The following is a 20,296-nucleotide window of genomic DNA, read 5'->3' on the forward strand; positions in this document are numbered from 1 at the left end:
ATATCCAAACGTGGTCTGAGTTTAGTCAATTGTTTTATATTTATAAACAACAGTCTTCATTAAAAAAAAATCACCACTCTGTAATTCCAGTATATGTATTTCATGGAAATAAACTTTATTTTAACCACTGCCAAAAATGTATTTCAGATTTTGATGAAATGCATTCATATGCAGATTTATCTCGCCTCTCAATGTTATATAATAATTCGATGCCATGTGTTGGGCAACAATGAACAGCTGAGTTGAATTTTCAAAATGAGTGTTTTCAACAGTCCACAGGAAGACATGGAATCCAACCATGATACATCATTCTGATCGACTTCAATCAGTCTGCGTTCACTCCAACACACAGTTGGGAGATACTAGGAAGTTATCTATACCGACTTTAAAAGAGTTTGCTTTGACTCGGCAGCAAATCGAACGGTCTAACTCTCGTATTCGAATCTAGGACTCTACCACGATAACACCGAAGCTAGTTTGATATTACTAACTGATAAAATGTCATTAAGAATCACTCTGACATATTACTTCCTAATGAAATATCATTAAGGATCACGATGACACGTTAATGTGTGTCAATTAAATAAAACATATCACAAAATCTGTAATTATATCAACAATGTAGCTGATTAAAAGGTAACATTGAGGTGTTTACTGTACCAACACTATCAATCTCATCATTATGACCTAATATGATACGGTACGGGTGTTTTCATTGTTATAAATGTGTCTAGGTGTTTGCATTTTTGACTAAGATCTGCATTTATTTTCAATTTTTCATTATATTTTAATTAAGTGTTAGTTTATTGCTGCGATTTAAATGATACTGCAGATATTGTCAATTTCCGATGCATTATGAGCATAAAATTGTGACCCATTTTTGTAACTATTGTATAATGACAGTTAAAAGTGCTAGACAGATGAATACAAATGTTACACATTATAACTAATCTATCTTCCATGAATAAAGGTTAGATATATAACAATCCGCATTTACACTGGTCACCAGCCCAGTAGTCAGCACTTCGGTGTTGACATGAATATCAATTATATGGTCATTTTTATAAATTTTCTGTTTACAAAACTTTGAATTATTCGAAAAACTAAGGATTTTCTTACCCCAGGAGTAGATTACCTTAGCCGTATTTGGCACAACTTTTTGGAATTTTGGGTCCTCAATGCTCTTCAACTTTGTATTTGTTTGGCTTTTTAACTATTTTGATCTGAGCGTCACTGATGAGTCTTATGTAGACGAAACGCGCGTCTGGCGTATAAAATTATAATCCTGGTACTTTTGATAACTATTATGGTTACGAAGTTTTGGTTACCGAGTTTAATCAAGTTGTTGTGTAATAAGACATTTGTAGGTCAGGTTGTAAAATATTATGTATTGCATATTTAAAGGATTTGGTTGTTGTAAGCATAATTTGACATGAACGAATAAAGAGGGGGAAAAATAATGTTCCGATGTTTTTATGTGTATCAAATGTTTGAAATATTCCGTAAAAAAAGTACATGTTTATGACGGGATCCTCTAGTAAAACAGAAACTACAGTACTGTCACTTCGTTTCAATATTTGGATTTTAATCTGATGCATAAACGACATGAACGGTACAAATTTGTCTTCATTCGACGCGCATTTTGACTATACATGTCTCTTCACTGTTGCTTGGGGACAACATCTTTAAAAAACCAAATCTTATTAACAACATGAAGAGCATATAAACTAAAATTGATAAAAAGTATAGCCAATGCGGGACAGAAATCAGAGAGGGGCGAAATATACCAGAGGAACAGTCAAACTAATAAATCGAAAATAAACTGACAATGCCATGTTAAAAACGAAAAGACAAACAACAGTACACAAGAAACAACATAGAAAACCAAAGACTGGGCAACACAGACCGCACCAAAGACTGAGCAACACAAACCCCACCATGAACTTGGGGTGATCTCAGGTGATCCGGAAGGGTAAGCAGATCCTTCTCCACATGCGGCACCCGTCGTGTTCCTCGTGTTATTACAAATCCGGTAAATAGTCTTATTCGGTAGGTCACATTCATGAAAAGGGAAGGAAATTGTAGTTGCGACGTAAGAAACATATCCGATATCATCCGTGAAACGGTTATTCCATAACGGTCAACCAACTCGTGATGGCGTCCGTAAAATTTACGAAGGGATGATTTCAACTTCATCATTTGGAACTCTTGGTTAAAAAGCTCCCTTGTAAGCAGCAACCCTCTATCAAGAAAATCATAATAGGAAATACAAGCGCGGGAACATCGTATCAATTTGGAGATATATACTCCGTATGCATGTGCTGAATTGTTGCTACATAGAAATTGAAAGTTCACAATTGGGAAGATGAAATCATCTTGTAAGTCAGAGCTATGCATGAGGAAGATATGTGCTTGAATTTATAAAAATATAACAGTCAATCAAAAGTAGAACTCTATATAGATATAAGAAGATGTGGTATAAGTTCCAATGAGACAAGTCTCCATCCAAGTCGAAATCTATAAAAGTTAACCATTATAGGTCAAAGTACGGTTTTCAACACGGAGTCTTGGCTCACAACGAACAATAAGCTTTAAATATCCCCAAAAAATACTACACTTTTTAGTGTATAACCATTCAAACGGGAAAACCAATTTTAGATGTATGTTTTTAACGACGGAATACACTTGTAGAAAAGAAGTTGTTGTAACTCGCAGAGCATCGAAGTTTTAAAGCCAGGTTTCGAAGTGCTACGTGAATGTTGATACTGGTAAGTGGTTGAAATCTGTGTGTGGAGTTTTGTTGAAATTCAGATGACATTATTTTGTGTGTCGTAATATAAGAATAGAAATGTGGATTATGCCAAGTAGACAACAAACCGACCAAAGGGCAGAAAACAGCCATGCACCAATGTGTCTTCAACACTGGCAGAGCGAAAATCCCTCGACCGGAGGCGGACTTCAGCTGACCCTAACACAAAATATGAATCTGGACGTCACACTAGACCTTGAAAGGAAGCTCGCTTGTCACGTTTTGGAATTTTGGTCAGATTTTCGGAATCCTCTGGTTTTATCCATTTGAAAGCCTTAACAAATTTTGCCCGGTGAACCCCATTTTTCTTTTTATTATTCTTTTACATGTATAATGATAAGCTGTTTGTTAAAGTCTTATAAAATTTTAATTATTTTTTAATAGTTTTTTACGGACTTAAACTTGTCAATGATAAAGCTATGAAAAGTCAAGAGAGAACATTTCCCCGCCAAACAGTTGGCTTCAACGCGATGGCTATTTTTGTAATGGCGGAAACCAGATTAATGTGAATGAATCTTCACCTTTGGCATGCAACTAACAATCCACGTCAATTAAGATTGGAGTCAAGCTACATTTGAAAATGCCTGTGCCAATAGGCTATTTGTCATTTCCCGTAATTGACCCTGTCTTTAGAGATCCCTAAAAAAAAGTTGTCTCCCTTATGAGGGACATTAATTTTTATTTACAATGGAGAGCTAGCAGAAAGAGCAAATCTATATGTGCGTAATATGAGTAATTTATAAGGTTTTTAACTCTTTTAATAACATTAATTTGTTACTATTGACATCAGAAATAATTGTTCGTGAAAAATTAGTTAAACCGCCGATACATCACTTTCAATTCATCATGCTTTGCATTGGCTAAAGCCAATTTTGTCCGGTATGGAACCGGTCAGTCTACGATTGACAAAGGGAAGTAATTTGCTTAAAAAGTGTGTAATAACAGAATCAAATCGGTAATTGGCAAATGGACTATTCAGGAATATGACAGTTCTTGTCTATTCGTTTTTGGTGTGTTTTGTCATTTGATTTTGACATGTAATTAAGGACTTTCCGATTTGATTTTCCTCTGAGTTCAGTATTTTTGTGATTTTACTTTTTTCCACGTGTAGTGTTCGAATTCATAAGTTTATTACATGAATTAATTGGCCACTTAGCCGTCAATCCTCTCGATCTAATCTCCCCGTGTTCTACAACATGTACAAGTTAGTGACAGTATGATTAACCAACTATTTTCTAATAAAATGTTCTCGGTTAGGACTTTAGTAAACAAAGTCTGGTCGTGTAAAACGAAATAAGTAATATATTGGATTAACAAGTTAACAGAACGCATTCAGTGCAATTAAAAAAGACAACCTGTTGCGTTTATTTCAGGTAGACATCATCAAATGATGGCATTTGATTTGTTGAGTGTGTGTCACATGATATCTTACATTGTAAGGTTTAATCGGGTCATAATGTGTGTTGTTTCTTCAGCAGCTTCTCTTTTTCTAACATTCTTTGAACAGCAGGATTTCTATCCTGTTGAAGCTGTCCTCTCAGTATAACATTTTCTTTAGAAACTCTTGAAATAGATTCTTTCAACTTGAGATTTTCTACATAGATTTCATCGTAGTTTTTACCCTGATATCTGAAATATAATTATAAGTAGAACTTAAATGTTAAAGGTGCCTATTTTAAAAACACAGACAGGGCAAAATATAATTCACTGTAAGCGAGAAATAAACAGAAACATTTATCTTTTTTAAATATTGCTGTGAAATCTATAAATTGAGCAATACTTTTGTATCTCTTATGCTCAAATACTGAATCCATATGAGATCTGATAAAATTGTATCATGAGCAGACGATAAAATCACAAATTACAGAAGCAAAAATAGTAGTATAAAAAACTGCATGACCATGGTCCCTACTTTAAACGTAAAACATCCGTTGTCTTTCGTATAGCATTCTAAACAAAATTTAAACAGATTCATTTGCGATGAGTCATTTCTGAATCTAATGTACATAAAAACGTAGACAAAAGTAGTGAAAATACCCTGAAACGGCGAACTTGACAAACATTTTTCAGTTTTATAAGTATTGTATTTCATACCCTTCAAGCTCTTTTGACAACTTTGAGTTTTCTTCGGTTGACTTTGATAACAATCTCTGCATCATTTGAAGTTCTTTCTCTTTTTCTTGTAAAATTTTCTTTAAATATTGCGCTTGATGGCTGCTAACGGCCGAAGATAGTCGGGTACGATCGGATGTCTTCGGTCTATCGAAACTGAAGTATTTCGATCGTTCTTTGGCTGAGCCGATTGGTTTTGGCGATGTCCATACAGCGCCACCTGGTTTCGTTGTGTCGAATGGTCTACTGATGTGAGACGGGTTTCGCAGTGTAACCTGTAAAAAGAAGTTACAATTTAATTAAAACAAATCTGCGTTTCAAGCGCTTTAGTTTGAGAGCTTACATGTATCTCACCAGAGATACTCTAGTTCAGCATTTAGAAATTGAAGGATGTATATTCAAATGAATACTTTTGTTTCTATTCGTCGGTCGGGTTGTTGTCTCTTTGACATATTTCACGTTCCATTCTTTGATCTATGTGTCAAGCTATGTGACCAAAGGAACATAAAAAAGTATTCAAATATATCACAGCCTTCTAAGGGTTGCAAGTATCTTTGCGTCATTTACTATTTAGTACAATTATATCATTTGCGCAAAAGTGTACTCTTCAGCGGCATCAATTGCACCAGATAACGGAATTACGTTGCGATAAATTAACTTTCTATCATACATAATAATTCTTATCGTTTAAAAGAAGAAGAAAATCATTGAATAACGAGGACTCCTATTACTTAAAGACCAGATTAGGTGTTGATTGTGTGTTACTTTGTTTGGACATGTGGGTGTAACATTCCAAATCAAGCAGCTTCAAAACTGTACAAGAGAAGTGGCAGACTATATATGTGAGGAGAACTCGACTGAAAAACTACGTGTATCTTAAACTGCAAATTTCAATAAACTTATATTGCCAGGCTGTTATTTTTTATCTGAATACTCGTAATATGTGCGTTGAAACGGCGTAAACTCCGACAGTTTAAACTACTAGTGCCAGTTCGAAACCAGGATAAGTGAGAAGAAATTACTTGTTTTATTTTATTTTTTTATTTTAGTTTTTAAATTGGCGGGATCGTTTCTGTTATAGATAATGCTTATTTTTATGCAATGGTACTTAGAATTAAAAAAAATCGTGACCCAAACGTAGTTCTTTTATTGGCGCAATTGTGTTAGGGCGATAAAGGAGGTACTTTTGGCGCAAACGTATGTCGACCTCCAATTTAACACGCCTGAGGAGTTTGATCTTGGGTTTTGAACTCTCCTAAACATTTTCTATATTTTACACTTATGAATTAAAGAAAATTTATCTGTAAAAAGTAACTTTGAACAGAAAGTAGAAAATATCTGTACCAAGCTATAGAAGCCAACTTTACAATGATTTTTCTGCATAGCATTGCATACATACAGCAGCTCTACTTTGTTTTGTCGACAAAGACAGCTTAAGAATCGCCTACCCCTGTCCAAGAGATCATTTTGACACAGTTATATTTAAAATTTATACTGCACTCGTTCTTTTTGAGCAGTCAAATGCGTTGACTGTATATTTCTATGTCATATTAGTACTGCAACCAGAGTTCATTTTTTAAAACTTTAATGGTCCGGAAGAACACACACCTAAATTATATATCGATGGAAAGAGGAAAACGTGTACAATAAGAAAAGTTGGGTCGTAAAAATACAGAGTGGTCACAATTTTGTGAAATTGAGGTCAAAGGTCAGACAAAAAAGTATCAATATTTCAACCACAAGGACAAAAAGGAGAAATATTCTGATATTTATTCAATAGAATGCTACAAAAACGATTCAATCATAAGCAAATGCTATAAACGATGTTAAAACGACAAATTTGACTACTTATATGAAGAGCTGCCATTACAAAATGGCGTTGATTTGGAACCACCTGATTATTTTGTCATTTAAGACATAGCAAAAGAAGAAGTGGCCTTGACCTTTTCACATCCATAAACTTTCATATTGTGTGTAGTATTTCACTATAGTATATTACAGAATTATTTTCTAAAGTATAAAATACCACTTTATCAAATTATTTCAATATTTTTTCTATCTTTGAAAAAAAACTAAATTCAAGCGCTGAAACATTGTTTTTAATTTTGCATCTTATAGGTTGTGTATTTTGTGACCATTAGTATCTAGTTATAGATTAATACATATTGTGTATTTGCAAAGTCTGGAAAGAGCAGTTATAACACAAAATATACTATAGTCACCCGAGGCGAATGCGAGGTTTAAAAAAAATTGAGTGTAAAACAAAGTCAGTTTGGTGCATGAACATTCTTTTAGTGTGATAATCCTGGTAAAAATGTTAACTCATTAATTTTTTAAGGGAAGGATGAAAAATTATACAATGCAATGCCAATTTTCTAATGTTGTAATTTAAAATCAGTCATGATCCTTATATAACTTTTAAAAGCGAAACACAATAGCTCAAGTATTCATAAAATAGGGACATGAATCAATCTCGTAGTCATCATATGCCGATTCAGTACGCGTATTAGCATTACAAGACACTTCCCTTTTTTTTTATAAGAACAAGTTCGGCGCAGGACAGATTTTGTGCAAAGCAAACACAGTTTTTGAGTACAAATGCTATCTGGAGCGTAAAGACCGTCATGATTCGGTCAAACTCGTCAGATATAGTCTAACCTTTGCATAGGAAACACAAAAGAAATGTGAGTACAAAAGTTCGATCAATGTTCGTGACCCATATTCCCATATTCATATGCATGATGTATCTGCACTGCCAAGCCCAAATGTAATGGGTCGAATGTTGCAATAGTAACGATTGATTTTGTAATAGCCATACATTTACGAATTTTTGTTATCTTTAGGGACAATATACGGTTCAGAAGCGCCTTTGTGTTATTTTTCACCAATTAACTAACAAATGGACTTTTGAGCCTAGGCTCCGTGTTGAAGACCGGACCGTGACCTATAATGGTTTACTTTTATAAATTGTGACTTGGATGGTGTGTTGTATCATTGGCACTCATACCACATCTTCCTATGTCTATTAACAAGCTATGCGGGCATCATTTCCATAGAAATACCAAAACGAGGACATAGCTTATAAGAGCACTGGTGGCAGGGTGAAGTAATTGTTCTTCTTTTAATGTATCCTTGATATTTTCAGACACACCTTGGTGTAATTCTGAAAGTCTTAACATAGACTTCACTTTTCCTGCAGCAGATATGGCATCCCCTAAATTGAGTTCAGAGCTAAACTCTATATTTCATATCCCTTGGCCCCACTGTGTCTGAATTGTAAGGTGTCACAATATCTAGTTAGTTCTGGAGTTTGGCAGTTTGGTAAGCATCAGAGACAATCTTGGGTAAAATTGATCGGTATATATAGAGGGTGTGCTACATGAGAAAGGCTTTTTTCTTATGGAAGAACAAATCACATCACTAACAATCGTTATCAATGAACTAACAGCAAGTTCAAATTCTAATTTTTCAGTAACTGTTTTACTTAATTGCAAAGGTGTTGACTTCAATAAGAACTTTGTTATGCATGGATAAATGATTACTCACATTAATAAGCACAACTTAAAAGACTGTCAACACGTTTAGAGGACTCAGTTTTGCGTAGTTTTCTGGTTTTTTTTAAAGGTTTTTCTTTTACACAAAAACCCTGTTTTCATATCAAACTATAAGGAAGAAACTGAGCGTGAGATCGTAAAAAAGTGTCAGGTTGTGAGGATACATGTCGATCAGTTTGATCACATATATGGATTTCTGTTGTTTCTAATTTAAAGTTTCCCAAGGGTGACTGGGGAAACGAAATATGGTCACTTGGTCTTCCCCCGACCGGCAGTAAAACGAAGTGGGGCGTCCGTTTGGCTTTGCGGGATGTATCACGTTCGCAGTCACGTCCGGTCAGAATGGGGACGTTAAATCTGATGCCTCGTGTAAAGGGAGTGTCACGTTCTTTGCACGTTAAAAACCTTTGCATCAACTCTTTGAGGGGTCCGTAGGTGGCATGTTGCAATGGAAAATTTCTGTCCCAATCCAATATACCATCATTTTCCAGTGGCAGTCTAAATTTTTCCGATCATCATCCCGAATGGCCTCTATTATGACAAAACCTACCTATTGTTTTTATTGTTAACTTGTTCTCGTCCTGAACATGCATGAAATATTTGCCACTGGATGTTAAGCAATCATCAATTAATCAATCAATCAATCAATCAATCTAATTTAAAGACGCACCAATTTTGCCTTCTGGTGCAAGTCTCATAATATCACTGATGATTCGCCCACGGAAAGCAGAATATCAAGAGACGTTGGTTTTAGCATCACCTTGTCACACACCAAATCTCTACGAAACTTCAAAAGTGCTTTTTCCCCGACCACTTGTATGCATTTTAATTGCTCTGAGGTTAAACATTGACATACAATGTATTTTCACACAATGTCAACTATAGTCATTATCCGGAAAACCTCTTATCCGAAGGATTTGGTTAACTTTTATATAAAGTCAAAATTTTATTAACCAAAATATAACTTATTTACAGAAAATACACGATAGAACTACCATATATATTCAAATCACTCAAAAATAAATTAACTTCTCCTACAAAATATACATAATCACATCGAAACTATTAAATTCATTGTGAAGGAAAAAATAAATGGTGGAGCTGATTGACGGATAGGAAATTTCCGTAATTAAAAAAGGTACAAATGATGTTTTTATTTTTGAATTTTTGACAAAATTGTTTGGAATTTGCCCAACAAAACTTGCATGCAGTATCGCAATAATATGTTTTGTCCTCTCAAATGTCAAATACTGTTTTTGAATCATATGTTTTCTTGTTTTCAAAGAAAAACGCGTTAAATTTCTATCTAAAAAACAGCCAACTTTAAGTTTGAAAGTTTTACTTGGAGATGGTATTATATTTATATCTTCATCATTCCGATGATCCTTGATGATATGTGCATAGAAAATATTTACGAAAATAGCTGGAAATTTAACCAAAAAATATTTTTTTGGATTTTAAGGTAACTACCCAAAACCGTAAATTGAGGGGTACCCCCATTAAAGGGATAAAATACAAAAATGTGACCATAGAAACTTTTTACGACCCGACGGAAATTAAAATATAGATATTATTCTATCATTTAAAACAATTTGCAGCCGTGTGTTATTCCGGACTATTAAACTCGTTAACTAAGCGTCTTTTTCGATGTCAGTTGCAGTACTATATACAGTCACTGACCTGATATCTCTTTTTCTCATGAATATTTAAATAGAAATTGACGAAATTATTAATTAATTATTCATACGAACTATTCAACCTGCTCTTGGTTCCAATGTATACAACGACATAAACTTATTTCTTTTGCAAATTTTAGAAAAAAAAACATATTTCACTTGTTAATATTTTTGGTTTGCAAACTATTATATATCATTATGTTTTATGCTTATTGTTGATATTTTAGTTCATTCTAAAACAAACTTGTTCATCATCGACTGGAGGTAGATGTACATTTCATTGTGCTGTACATTTCAACGCCTGCATGATATGAGGCCTTTTTATAAAAGGTGGAAGTTCCCCAATATTTAAATCAAACAATTACATACACACTAAAAAACAATTCAAAATGTACTATTTTAGATTGCAGTATAAAGACAATAATAGTACATTGACTTGACATATCAACGATATAAGGATTCGGCCCGAAACGGGGAAAAAGTTCGGCAGAGCCTCGCATTTCCCCGTTTCTAAGCCTCATCCTTATATCGTTGATATGTCAAGTCAATGCACTATTATTGACTATATATATGAGGAATTTATGTGGTGTCTACCTGTATGCTATCGTCCTGGTCGACGTCTGTCATCTTTGAGAAACTCGTTCTATTCTTCTGAAAATAATATTCGTGACAATAAACATAAATGTAAGTTTATTCTAGTCCATGTTTTGATAAGAGTAAATGCATAGCATAATATATTGGTGACTTGTCAAAATTATAGTGTAAGGGAGATAACTCATTTTTTTCGATCAGCATGTTTCTAGATTAACGTTTGAATTTCAAATGATAGTATTTTCATGACGGGAAGTAAAAATTGAAAGGCAAACTGTGTATAAAACTTTGTATATGACATTTTTTCACAATAAACTTACTTTACTTGGTATTAACATCATGCATATCTTACCGTTGCCCTTACTAATGATGCGACATCTATTCTAGGTCTTGTTGCATTACGAATACCAAGGAACTGAAAAATAAAAAATAAAATAAAAAACAATATAAAAGAAGCAAGTAGCAGTCATCATACCGTTCTAACAAATGTAAAAAATCTTGTGACAAGCCTTAAATTCAAACTAAGAAAGGGAAAAATTACATTATAAGACAAATTATCAAATAAAATATGAATATATCAATTGTTTCTTCGTCCATCAATGAATTTAAAGCTTAATGTATATATATAAGGTGTATTCTAATTCTTGAGTGCGAAAGAAAAGATTGAGAAAAAAGAGGAAGATTAAAGTGGATATGGGTAGTTTTCAATTCACTTTTCCATGGATGTTGGCAAGCAAAATAAAGAAACCCATATGCATGAATCCAATTTTTCAGGTACATGTATAACCACCCCTCATCTTTTTCAATAGTTGCTGTATACGTCTCTGTTTCCAAATTTATTTATTTATTATTATTATTTATTTTTTTTTTGGGGGGGGGGGATACGGTTTGTTACTAGGATACAGTATGTAACTGGTAATTATACGTCAACTATGGTGTGGAGTTGAATTTAGTATATATGATTTCTATCAAATGATAACAAATATACCTTTTTTAATTCTTTTTTACAGGTGTACAGATATGCATACACAGATGTCATTGATATTTTACATGTTCGTTATACATTCGAAATAACACATAAGTCAGACATTCTGTATGTGCCAATCCCAAGTCAGGAGCATACAGAACAGTGGTTGTCATTGGTTCGTGTCTGTTATATTTGTTATTGGTAAATTGTTTAGTTTCCTTGTTTGAATTGTTTCACATTTTTTCACAGGTCCTTTCATAGCTGAATATTCTGGTTGGAATCACGCCTAGTGCGCTTTTTAACGACCTTGACTACCCACGACAGTCTTGCACGGTCGGGAGCTTTGGAAATCATACCACATCTGAAAGCATACCACATCTTCTTATTTCTTAATTTTTTTAATATCCGGTATCTGTCACCGGCTAATGTCATATTCAGACATACAAACCATAACTGCTCCTCGAGCTTTCACCCATTTTGAATGAGTTTCTTTTTGTGGCCCAACCCATCCTTTGGCTCTCGAATCATATGTAACTTTATGTAAAACCTGTAAACAATAAAAATGAAATATCCATACCTGTTATATAGATCCAGTTTATTTTCCATTCAATTATGAAATATTCTAACTCTATATTTTCTACTTTTAAAAATTTACCAACAACACTACCCCTTATCGTGATTCTTTTTATTACATTCGTTAGGATCTTTTGTTTGCTTAATCTCGATTTATCAGACTAAATAAATTTAGTAAGAAAGTTATAACTGTTAAGCCTGTTTAATTTGATATACGTCAAGTACCTAACAACTCCTCTTATTCACAAATATGGTTATAATGTATAGAAAGTTTTGATTTGATTTGCGTTAAAACGCAGGTTTTTGTTAGTTGCAATTTATGTACGTCGTTCAACATGAAGATTGTTTATGGTGTCTAAAAGAACATTTTAAAATGAAAACATGAAAAGTACACTCTTCATTAACAATTAATGGAAAATGATTAAAACGGGGTCTTTTATAGCTGACTATGCGTTATGGGCTTTGCTCATTGTTGAAGGCCGTACGGTGACCTATAGTTGTTAATGTCTGTGTCATTTTGGTCTCTTGTGGAGAGTTGTCTCATTGGCAATGACACCACATCTTCTTTTTTTTATACTTATTTTTGTAATGCTTTGAATTTTCTATTGATATTAGGCAGCTACCATTTGATTTCTATGGGGGGGGGGGGGGGGGGCTAGGATGACATTTGAAAAAAATAGGCAGGACATGAGTTTTGATTTAAAAAAAAAAAAAGGCAGGATGAGACGCTTGCAAAAAAAAAAAGTTTTGGTAAAATAAAGTCAGGAATAACTAAAAAAAAAAAGGCAGGACCGAACAGAGTGAAAAATAAAAAGGCAGGACAGAGATTACAGCTAAAAAAAAATGCAGGACAACATTTTACTTTGCATTGTTTTTGTTTTAGAAATTAAAACTTAACACTATTTCATTATCTTATTTCAGTACTATTATTGTGTATTGTTGTGGAAGGGGATGTACTGTAACCATTGGTGTTACTCGTACGATAGTCCCGCATCTTCTTATCTCTAACAAATTTGTCGAATGCACATCTTCTTGCGTTCATGAGTAGCTACGCAACAAGCACCCTGATTTTCATATAATTATATTTATTATGAAATGTTAACGAGTTATTGTTTCTGTCTATCAGCTTGCCTAATTAAGAGGATTGAACCACTTTCTGCACGACCTTCTATATTTCGAAAAGTAACATATATAAGGAATTGTTGTTTGCTTACCGGCCAGTAGCAAATATTTCATGCATATTCAGGATGCAAAAGGAAAAATATGAAATCAATTCAAATCCATCAATGATAGTCACAAGGCATTAATTCGATAGATATACATATTTATATTTAGTATCTTTAACAACAAGAAGATGTGGTATAAATGCAACTCTCAATCAAAGTCCCAATGTATAAAAAGATAGCAGATATGGTCAAAGTACGGCCTTCAACACGGTGCCTTGACTCACACCGCACAGCAAGCTATAAAAGACACCAAAATGACTAGCGTTCAAATAGGAAAACCAACGGTCTAAGTTTTATAAAAATGAGAAACAAGAAACACATATGAACCACATCAAAAAACGACAACAACTGAAAAACAGGCCCTTCATTTAGGATAGGTGAATAAAATGTTTTAACAGGCGCCAACATTCACCATAATCTGAGACAATCGTGTAACATTACAACATAAAAAGACACACTATATGATATAATTTGAAATGGTTGATTTCGATCAAAAAGACATTTAAACATAACCCAGTAAACATACACCGAACGAATAAGTTTAGTCTATGACACATTTATAAATACAATATTAAAACGTAAATGCCTATATGACATAGACGTTACAGGTCGTAATACATTTGCGCAAAGTCAGGAGCCTTGTATGTTTTTTAAATTTATATGTTTTGATGTTTAGTATATGAGGTCAGTTTGCACTGAACTAGTACATATTTTTATTTAGGGGCCAGCTAGTGACAATGCACCTCCGGTGCGCAGTTTTCTCGCTGTGTTGAAAACCAAGTGACTTCGGCTGTTGTCAGCTTTTTGGTCAGGTTGTTGTCTCTTTGAGACATATTCCCCATTTCCATTCTCAATTTTATAAATCATAGATCTTGTCATCAGTATTTAAATGTGAGTTGAGGTTTTATTCAGCCAGAATAATATTGCAGGAAGTATCATACATGCATGTTCTATAAATTCGGTCATAGTTTTACCTAATTCTTTAATTTTACAGCTATTCTCTATATTCTAACACCCTATTGTTCTCTATTCTTTATATGTTTGCTACTTTTTCTCTATTTTTTCAATTATTACTTTTGTCCATTATTCTCTATTCTTTCAGTAATTACTTTTTTTTTCTATTATTCTCTATTTTTTTAGTTATTACTTTTGTCCATTATTCTCTATTCTGTATTTAACCTCATCCACACCCTCATTCATACTCACTGGCTTGCTTTTGACTTGATCTATAAGGAACTTTGCACTCTTTCCTCCATTTGATCGCTGTCGAAATTTTGTTGTCATTTCTGAAATTTAGTTTATTATCCTGTGAATTTTGAGAATTTCTCTCCCTAACCTTGAACAATGTAGCAACAGCACAGCACAAGAACAAACCATAAAAATAAGTTTCCAAAAGCTCAACTAATCAGAAGAAACAACAAACAAATGATAAAAAACACTCCAAAAACAACGCGACAAATACCACACGTTTCTCTGATCGTCCCTACACTAAATTCGTTGGTTGTGTACTAGTTGATCCTTTAGTCTGGAAATCATGAGTTATTGATTCATTGTAATTGGCTTGGAGAGTATTTCAATTTACTACGAGTACTCTTTTGCCAATGCTTTATGTCTTTTGTTTTTATGTTACTTGCATGGTTTTGTATTTCGTAACGATTTATTGCGATAAGCCATCTGAAACAGATTTTTCCAGTGTGTTCGTATGGTGTGCTGCAACACTGCTGTTCCGTGTTGAGGTGGGGCGGAGCGTTCACAAACAAAGTTCCGCCGCATTCTTTATTAGACTGTCTCATCAAGACAGAAGCCTGGAATTCAATGATTGTCATTGGGTGTAGCTATGTCACTTTTTTTGTAAAATTTATAGTAAGAAATTATAGCGTAAGTTTTCTCGTTTGAAATGCCATGTAAGGAGATATATACGTATAGAAAGATGTTGTATGAGTGCCAATGAGACAACTCTCCATCCAAGTCACAATTTATAAAAGTAAACCATTTAAGGAGGCTTGTCTCACAAAAAAAAAGCGAGCTATAAAGGGCCCCAAAAAATTACTAGTGTAAAACCATTCAAACGAGAAAAAAAACAACGGTCTAATCTATATAAAAAAAAACGAGAAACACATACGAACCACCTAAACAAACGACAACTACTGAACATCAGATTCCTGACTTATGACAGGTGCAAGCAGATGGATTTAAAGTTTTAATGGTACCAAACCTTCTCCCTTATCTAAAACAATAGTGTAACATCACAACATTGAAAGACCTTTGGGGCCTTTATAGTTGACTTTACGATACAGGTTTTCTTCATTGTTGAAGATCGTACGGTGACCTAAAGTTGCGTTTATCTTCGCCGTTTCAACTTCAATCGATTATTTTCTGATTGGAAAATATACCACATCGACATATTTGTATATGTCATATATTACTAGGAGTATAAAACCTTAGTTTCAAAAAAAGGAAAGTATCTTTTCAATTTAATCTAAGAATAACTAAAAGATATCAAATTTGACCGGCAATTTAAAAAAAACTGTCATCCACGTTCGATATATCGCCTTATTGTTCGCTGGCTTATTGTTCGCTAGTTATTGTTTGCTAGCTTCAGCCTGTTATCCAAGTGCGAGGTTTTGCTACCTATAAAACAGATTTAATCTACAAGTGTTTTCGGAAAATGTACCAAGTCAGGAATATGGCAGATCTTCCTCACTTGCGTTGTTTAATGAAACCATTTGATTTGACGAGGTCTAATTTAGGCTGAAAACAATAGACATTAAGTTAAAAATATGAAAAAGATCAACCAACGATAGCCACATAACAACATGTTCATGACTTGGAACAGGCCGCAAATACAGAAAATGGCGAAGTTTAAAATATTAGTGAGCCCTCAACATCCATCACTTTCCTTACCGCAGACATTTGTGTAACAGCACATTATGAGAAGACACGACAAAACTCAGATATAAAAGAACTTACAAATCAGCACGAAGTACCAGAAACAGCTAACAAAATGACAATGGACACAAAGTCCTATCCATTATAACATAAGATAAATACATTGACTCTATCTGATTATGAAGGCTTCAAATGAAATATGCACTTGCCAATAAATATAGGAAAAATATAATTGAATGCTGAAATTTTGATCGATTCTTTCAAATTGATATATAGATATAGGAAGATGTGGTGTGAGTGCCATTTAGACAACTCTCCATCCAAATAACAATTTAAAAAAAAAGGAAACCATTATTGGTCAATGTACGGTCTTCAACACGGAGCCTTGGCTCACATCGAACAACAAACTATAAAGGGCCCCAAAATACTAGTGTAAAACCATTCAAACGGGAAAACCAACGGGTTAATCTATATAAAAAAAAACGAGAAACGAGAAACAGGTATAAATTACATAAACAAACGACGACTACTGTAAATCAGATTCCTGACTTAGGACAGGGGCAAACATTTGCAGCGGGATTAAACGTTTTAATGGATCCAAACCTTCTCCCTTTTTCTGAAACAATAGCATAACATAACAACATAGAAAAAACACGATCCATATTTTTATACTTTCTATCTTTATTTTAATTTATTTATCTTGAATGTTCGTATTGCTTTAATTAATAAATATCGTTTGAAACCTAATAAATATATGTAAAAATGCATTAAAAAATGAATAAAAATTAATTAGATTAGACTATTTGAAATACAAAATTACCTTTCTTTTTGTTACTGGTCGAAGAAAAATTCGATGTTTTCATGGCGAAATCGATTAGGTCGGAATTACAATCAACTTTTAGGATAGCGTATTGCCTTAAACGATTTTATAACAAATAAATAAATATTAAAATACCTTGAACAAACATTACTTTGTAATATATTCATATAATGCTAATCCATAAAAAAGCATTGGTACTAAGTATATCTAAATCGATTCGTCAGAAATGTAAATTTATTTTGTTCTTGAATATTAATATAATTACGCGTTTCACTTTTAATAAAAAGTGTGTGATTTTATAATCATTAGATTCTGTGTCTATTTTGAAGCTTGATGTTTACTATAAGTGTTTGTTTTAGATATTAAGTTCATTGTAAAAATTGTGTCAATATGTTTGAATATATGAATGAAAAACGAACGAACAAAAAACGAAAGAATGATGAAAGGAAGAATGAATAGGGATAAGAACGAAGTCAGTACACTCTTCACATGTACATCTTATTTGATCATCCAGCAATATACGACCAAAAAAAAATAGCCAAATTCAACTGGCAGCAGTCCTTTAGCGCCAATTACTGTTTTTCAGGGGTATCATTTGCGTCAAATTTTGTTTTCCAAATGTATCAATTGCGCAAATATTTGGAACTCATTTGCGCCAATTTACCTGTACACATATCTATCATAATTATTAATGATAAATCTTTATTCTAATTCTTTGCTTAAAAGGTATCATTTGTTCGGAGATATTTCACCATGAAGATGAGCATCTGGAGAGAAATGACTTGAAATGCATTAGAAAGTCCATGTACAGAGAGAAAATAAAACTTATTGCTTTGCTCATTATTTAATACAAGATATACCAAAAGAGAATAAAATAGAAGCTTTTGCTGATTACGTTTTAGCCACATATGTTTAATGACACAGTGCTTTCTTCCCATTATCCGTATGGACTAAAACTCTATCTACCGAAAGACGTACTGGTAATGCATGGAGCAGAAGCATTCTACAAGAATTATTATGAACTGTTTTTATGCATTTCATCCTTCAATGTTTGTCTTTTTGGACAATAAAGTGGAGTTACAAGCTACTACATACATTAATTTGGAAAGTACCCATGCAGTAGCAGTAAGAAGAAAGTATCTTTCAGAAAAAGAAACATTTGCCGAATAAAGGAGGAGGGAAGTCATTTCTTCTAATTGGCGCAATCGTATGTTTTATTTTTAGGGCAAACGATACCATGTAATTTTAAAACAAGTGGCGCAAACGTAGCATTGAAGAGAAAAAGTTGTGGCGCAAAAGGCCGCATTTTTGGCGCAAATGGATCTCTCCCATTCAACTAAGGTCAACTTTCCCTGAGGGAGTTAAAACCTTAGTTTTTAAATAATATCGAAATCCATAAACGGACAATCTCAAAAAGTTTTGTAAGAAATCATGTCATCACCGTAAAACTGACTACTAAGCTGATGATACCGATGATCGGGGACATATAGTCCACAAGCAGTGGTATCGATCTGGTCAGTGCTTTTTAAAATTAAAAAACAAAAAGTTATATTCATTCATCCGAAGCTTTATTCTGGAATTTATCATGCATGAACGTTCTATGCAAAACATTTGAAAGCCAAGGATGTATAGAACCGATACAGTTGAAGAACTATGCGACCAAAAAGGACCTAAAAACATAGCCAAATCTATCTAAGGTCAACTTTCCCTGAGGGAGTTGAAACATTGATTTATAAATAATTTCAAACTTCATAAACGGACAATTTTAGAAAGATCTGTCATTAAATTCCATATAATTGATTACAAGGTAAAATGATTAACCGGAAATACAAAAAACTTTCTGCAATTTTAGAGAAGTTTTCGTTCGTTGGAATTGTTTTTACATTTGTTATTAGTTTACTCGTTTGAATTGTTTTACATTTGTATTTTCATGGCTTTTTATAGCTGACTGTGTGGTGTAGGCTTTGTTCAAACAGTGACATATAGTTGTTAACATATATGTGTCATTTTGGTGTCTTGTGGAGAGTGTCTCATTTGCAATAATATACCAAATCTTCTTTTTTATAAAATTAAAATAAAATAAATAATTTATTTTATTAAAGTGTCACATAATTGTCTACAGATTTTTTATACAGATTATATATTATCGCTATTTTGTGCATTTTTCTTTTGATCTTTTTTTGTGATAATTTTCATATCATGCTTCTAGCTTGAGATGGAAAAATTATCGCTAGAAACTAAGGAGGCCACGTGGCGTTGCTAACGAAATTGACATGAAATTGACAACGTCGTCATAGTTAAAATAGCGATAAACAGATTATCATTGGTCATCTCAACTCGATTGCTTTTCTCACTTTCGCTGTACCAGCTCAAGCGAGAAAATCAATCTCGTTGAGATGATCAACGATAATCTATAAATATACATTGCACAATAACAAAATAAGACAAATACCCAGCCTAGATAGGCTTATGAGACACCATATATACAAATATATTTCTATTTAACAAATATTTTCATACAAATTGTAAAACATAGTACAATTTCAAATATGTTTGAAATTATCCGGGTTTTTCACATCATAAAAAAAAAAAGAAGTAGGCCAAAACTTTTAAAAATAGAAATTACAAAATTAAGTATGACGTAAAAATAAATGATATGTAATAAAAAAAAATATTTTAAAGAGGTTATATAAACAGATTGCGAAGAATAAAATGAAATTATCTTGTTGTTTTATTAAAAAACCTCTCATATGTGAATTATATTCATCAAAATTTTACATGTTCTGTATTAAATTGTTGACCGTAATCATCTATTGAGAAAAAAATGTAGAATCCAACCAAATTCACTAAAATTTCATGAACCGAAATGAACAGTAATATCTCATGATATGATTTTAACATACACATGTATAAGGTCAATTTAATTAATCATCGTGTACGCTCTCAAAGATAAACCTTGCTATGCATTATTTTATTGGTATTTTAATTTCCATGTTGAATTGTTTTATCATTTCGGGATCTTAAAATTAGCTGATTATGTGTTATAGTCTTTGCTCATTGTTGAAGGCATTACGGTGAC

At 33.2% G+C, this 20,296-nt stretch overlaps 1 protein-coding gene across 1 annotated transcript; it reads right to left on the minus strand.

Annotated features, from left to right (window-relative positions):
• Positions 1–4,145: 4,145 nt before the first annotated feature.
• LOC139504007 (uncharacterized) lies at positions 4,146–17,308 on the minus strand. The gene is made up of 7 exons (XM_071294058.1): positions 17,218–17,308; positions 14,715–14,794; positions 12,158–12,256; positions 11,095–11,157; positions 10,746–10,802; positions 4,904–5,196; positions 4,146–4,438 (listed from the first exon to the last, which is right to left on the minus strand). Exons 1-7 carry the CDS (start codon positions 17,258–17,260, stop codon positions 4,261–4,263), a joined length of 813 nt encoding a protein of 270 aa, XP_071150159.1. The 5' UTR covers positions 17,261–17,308; the 3' UTR covers positions 4,146–4,260.
• Positions 17,309–20,296: the final 2,988 nt, after the last annotated feature.

This window comes from Mytilus edulis, chromosome 14 (genome assembly GCF_963676685.1).
Source record: "Mytilus edulis chromosome 14, xbMytEdul2.2, whole genome shotgun sequence".
NCBI classification, from domain to species: Eukaryota; Metazoa; Mollusca; class Bivalvia; order Mytilida; family Mytilidae; genus Mytilus; species Mytilus edulis.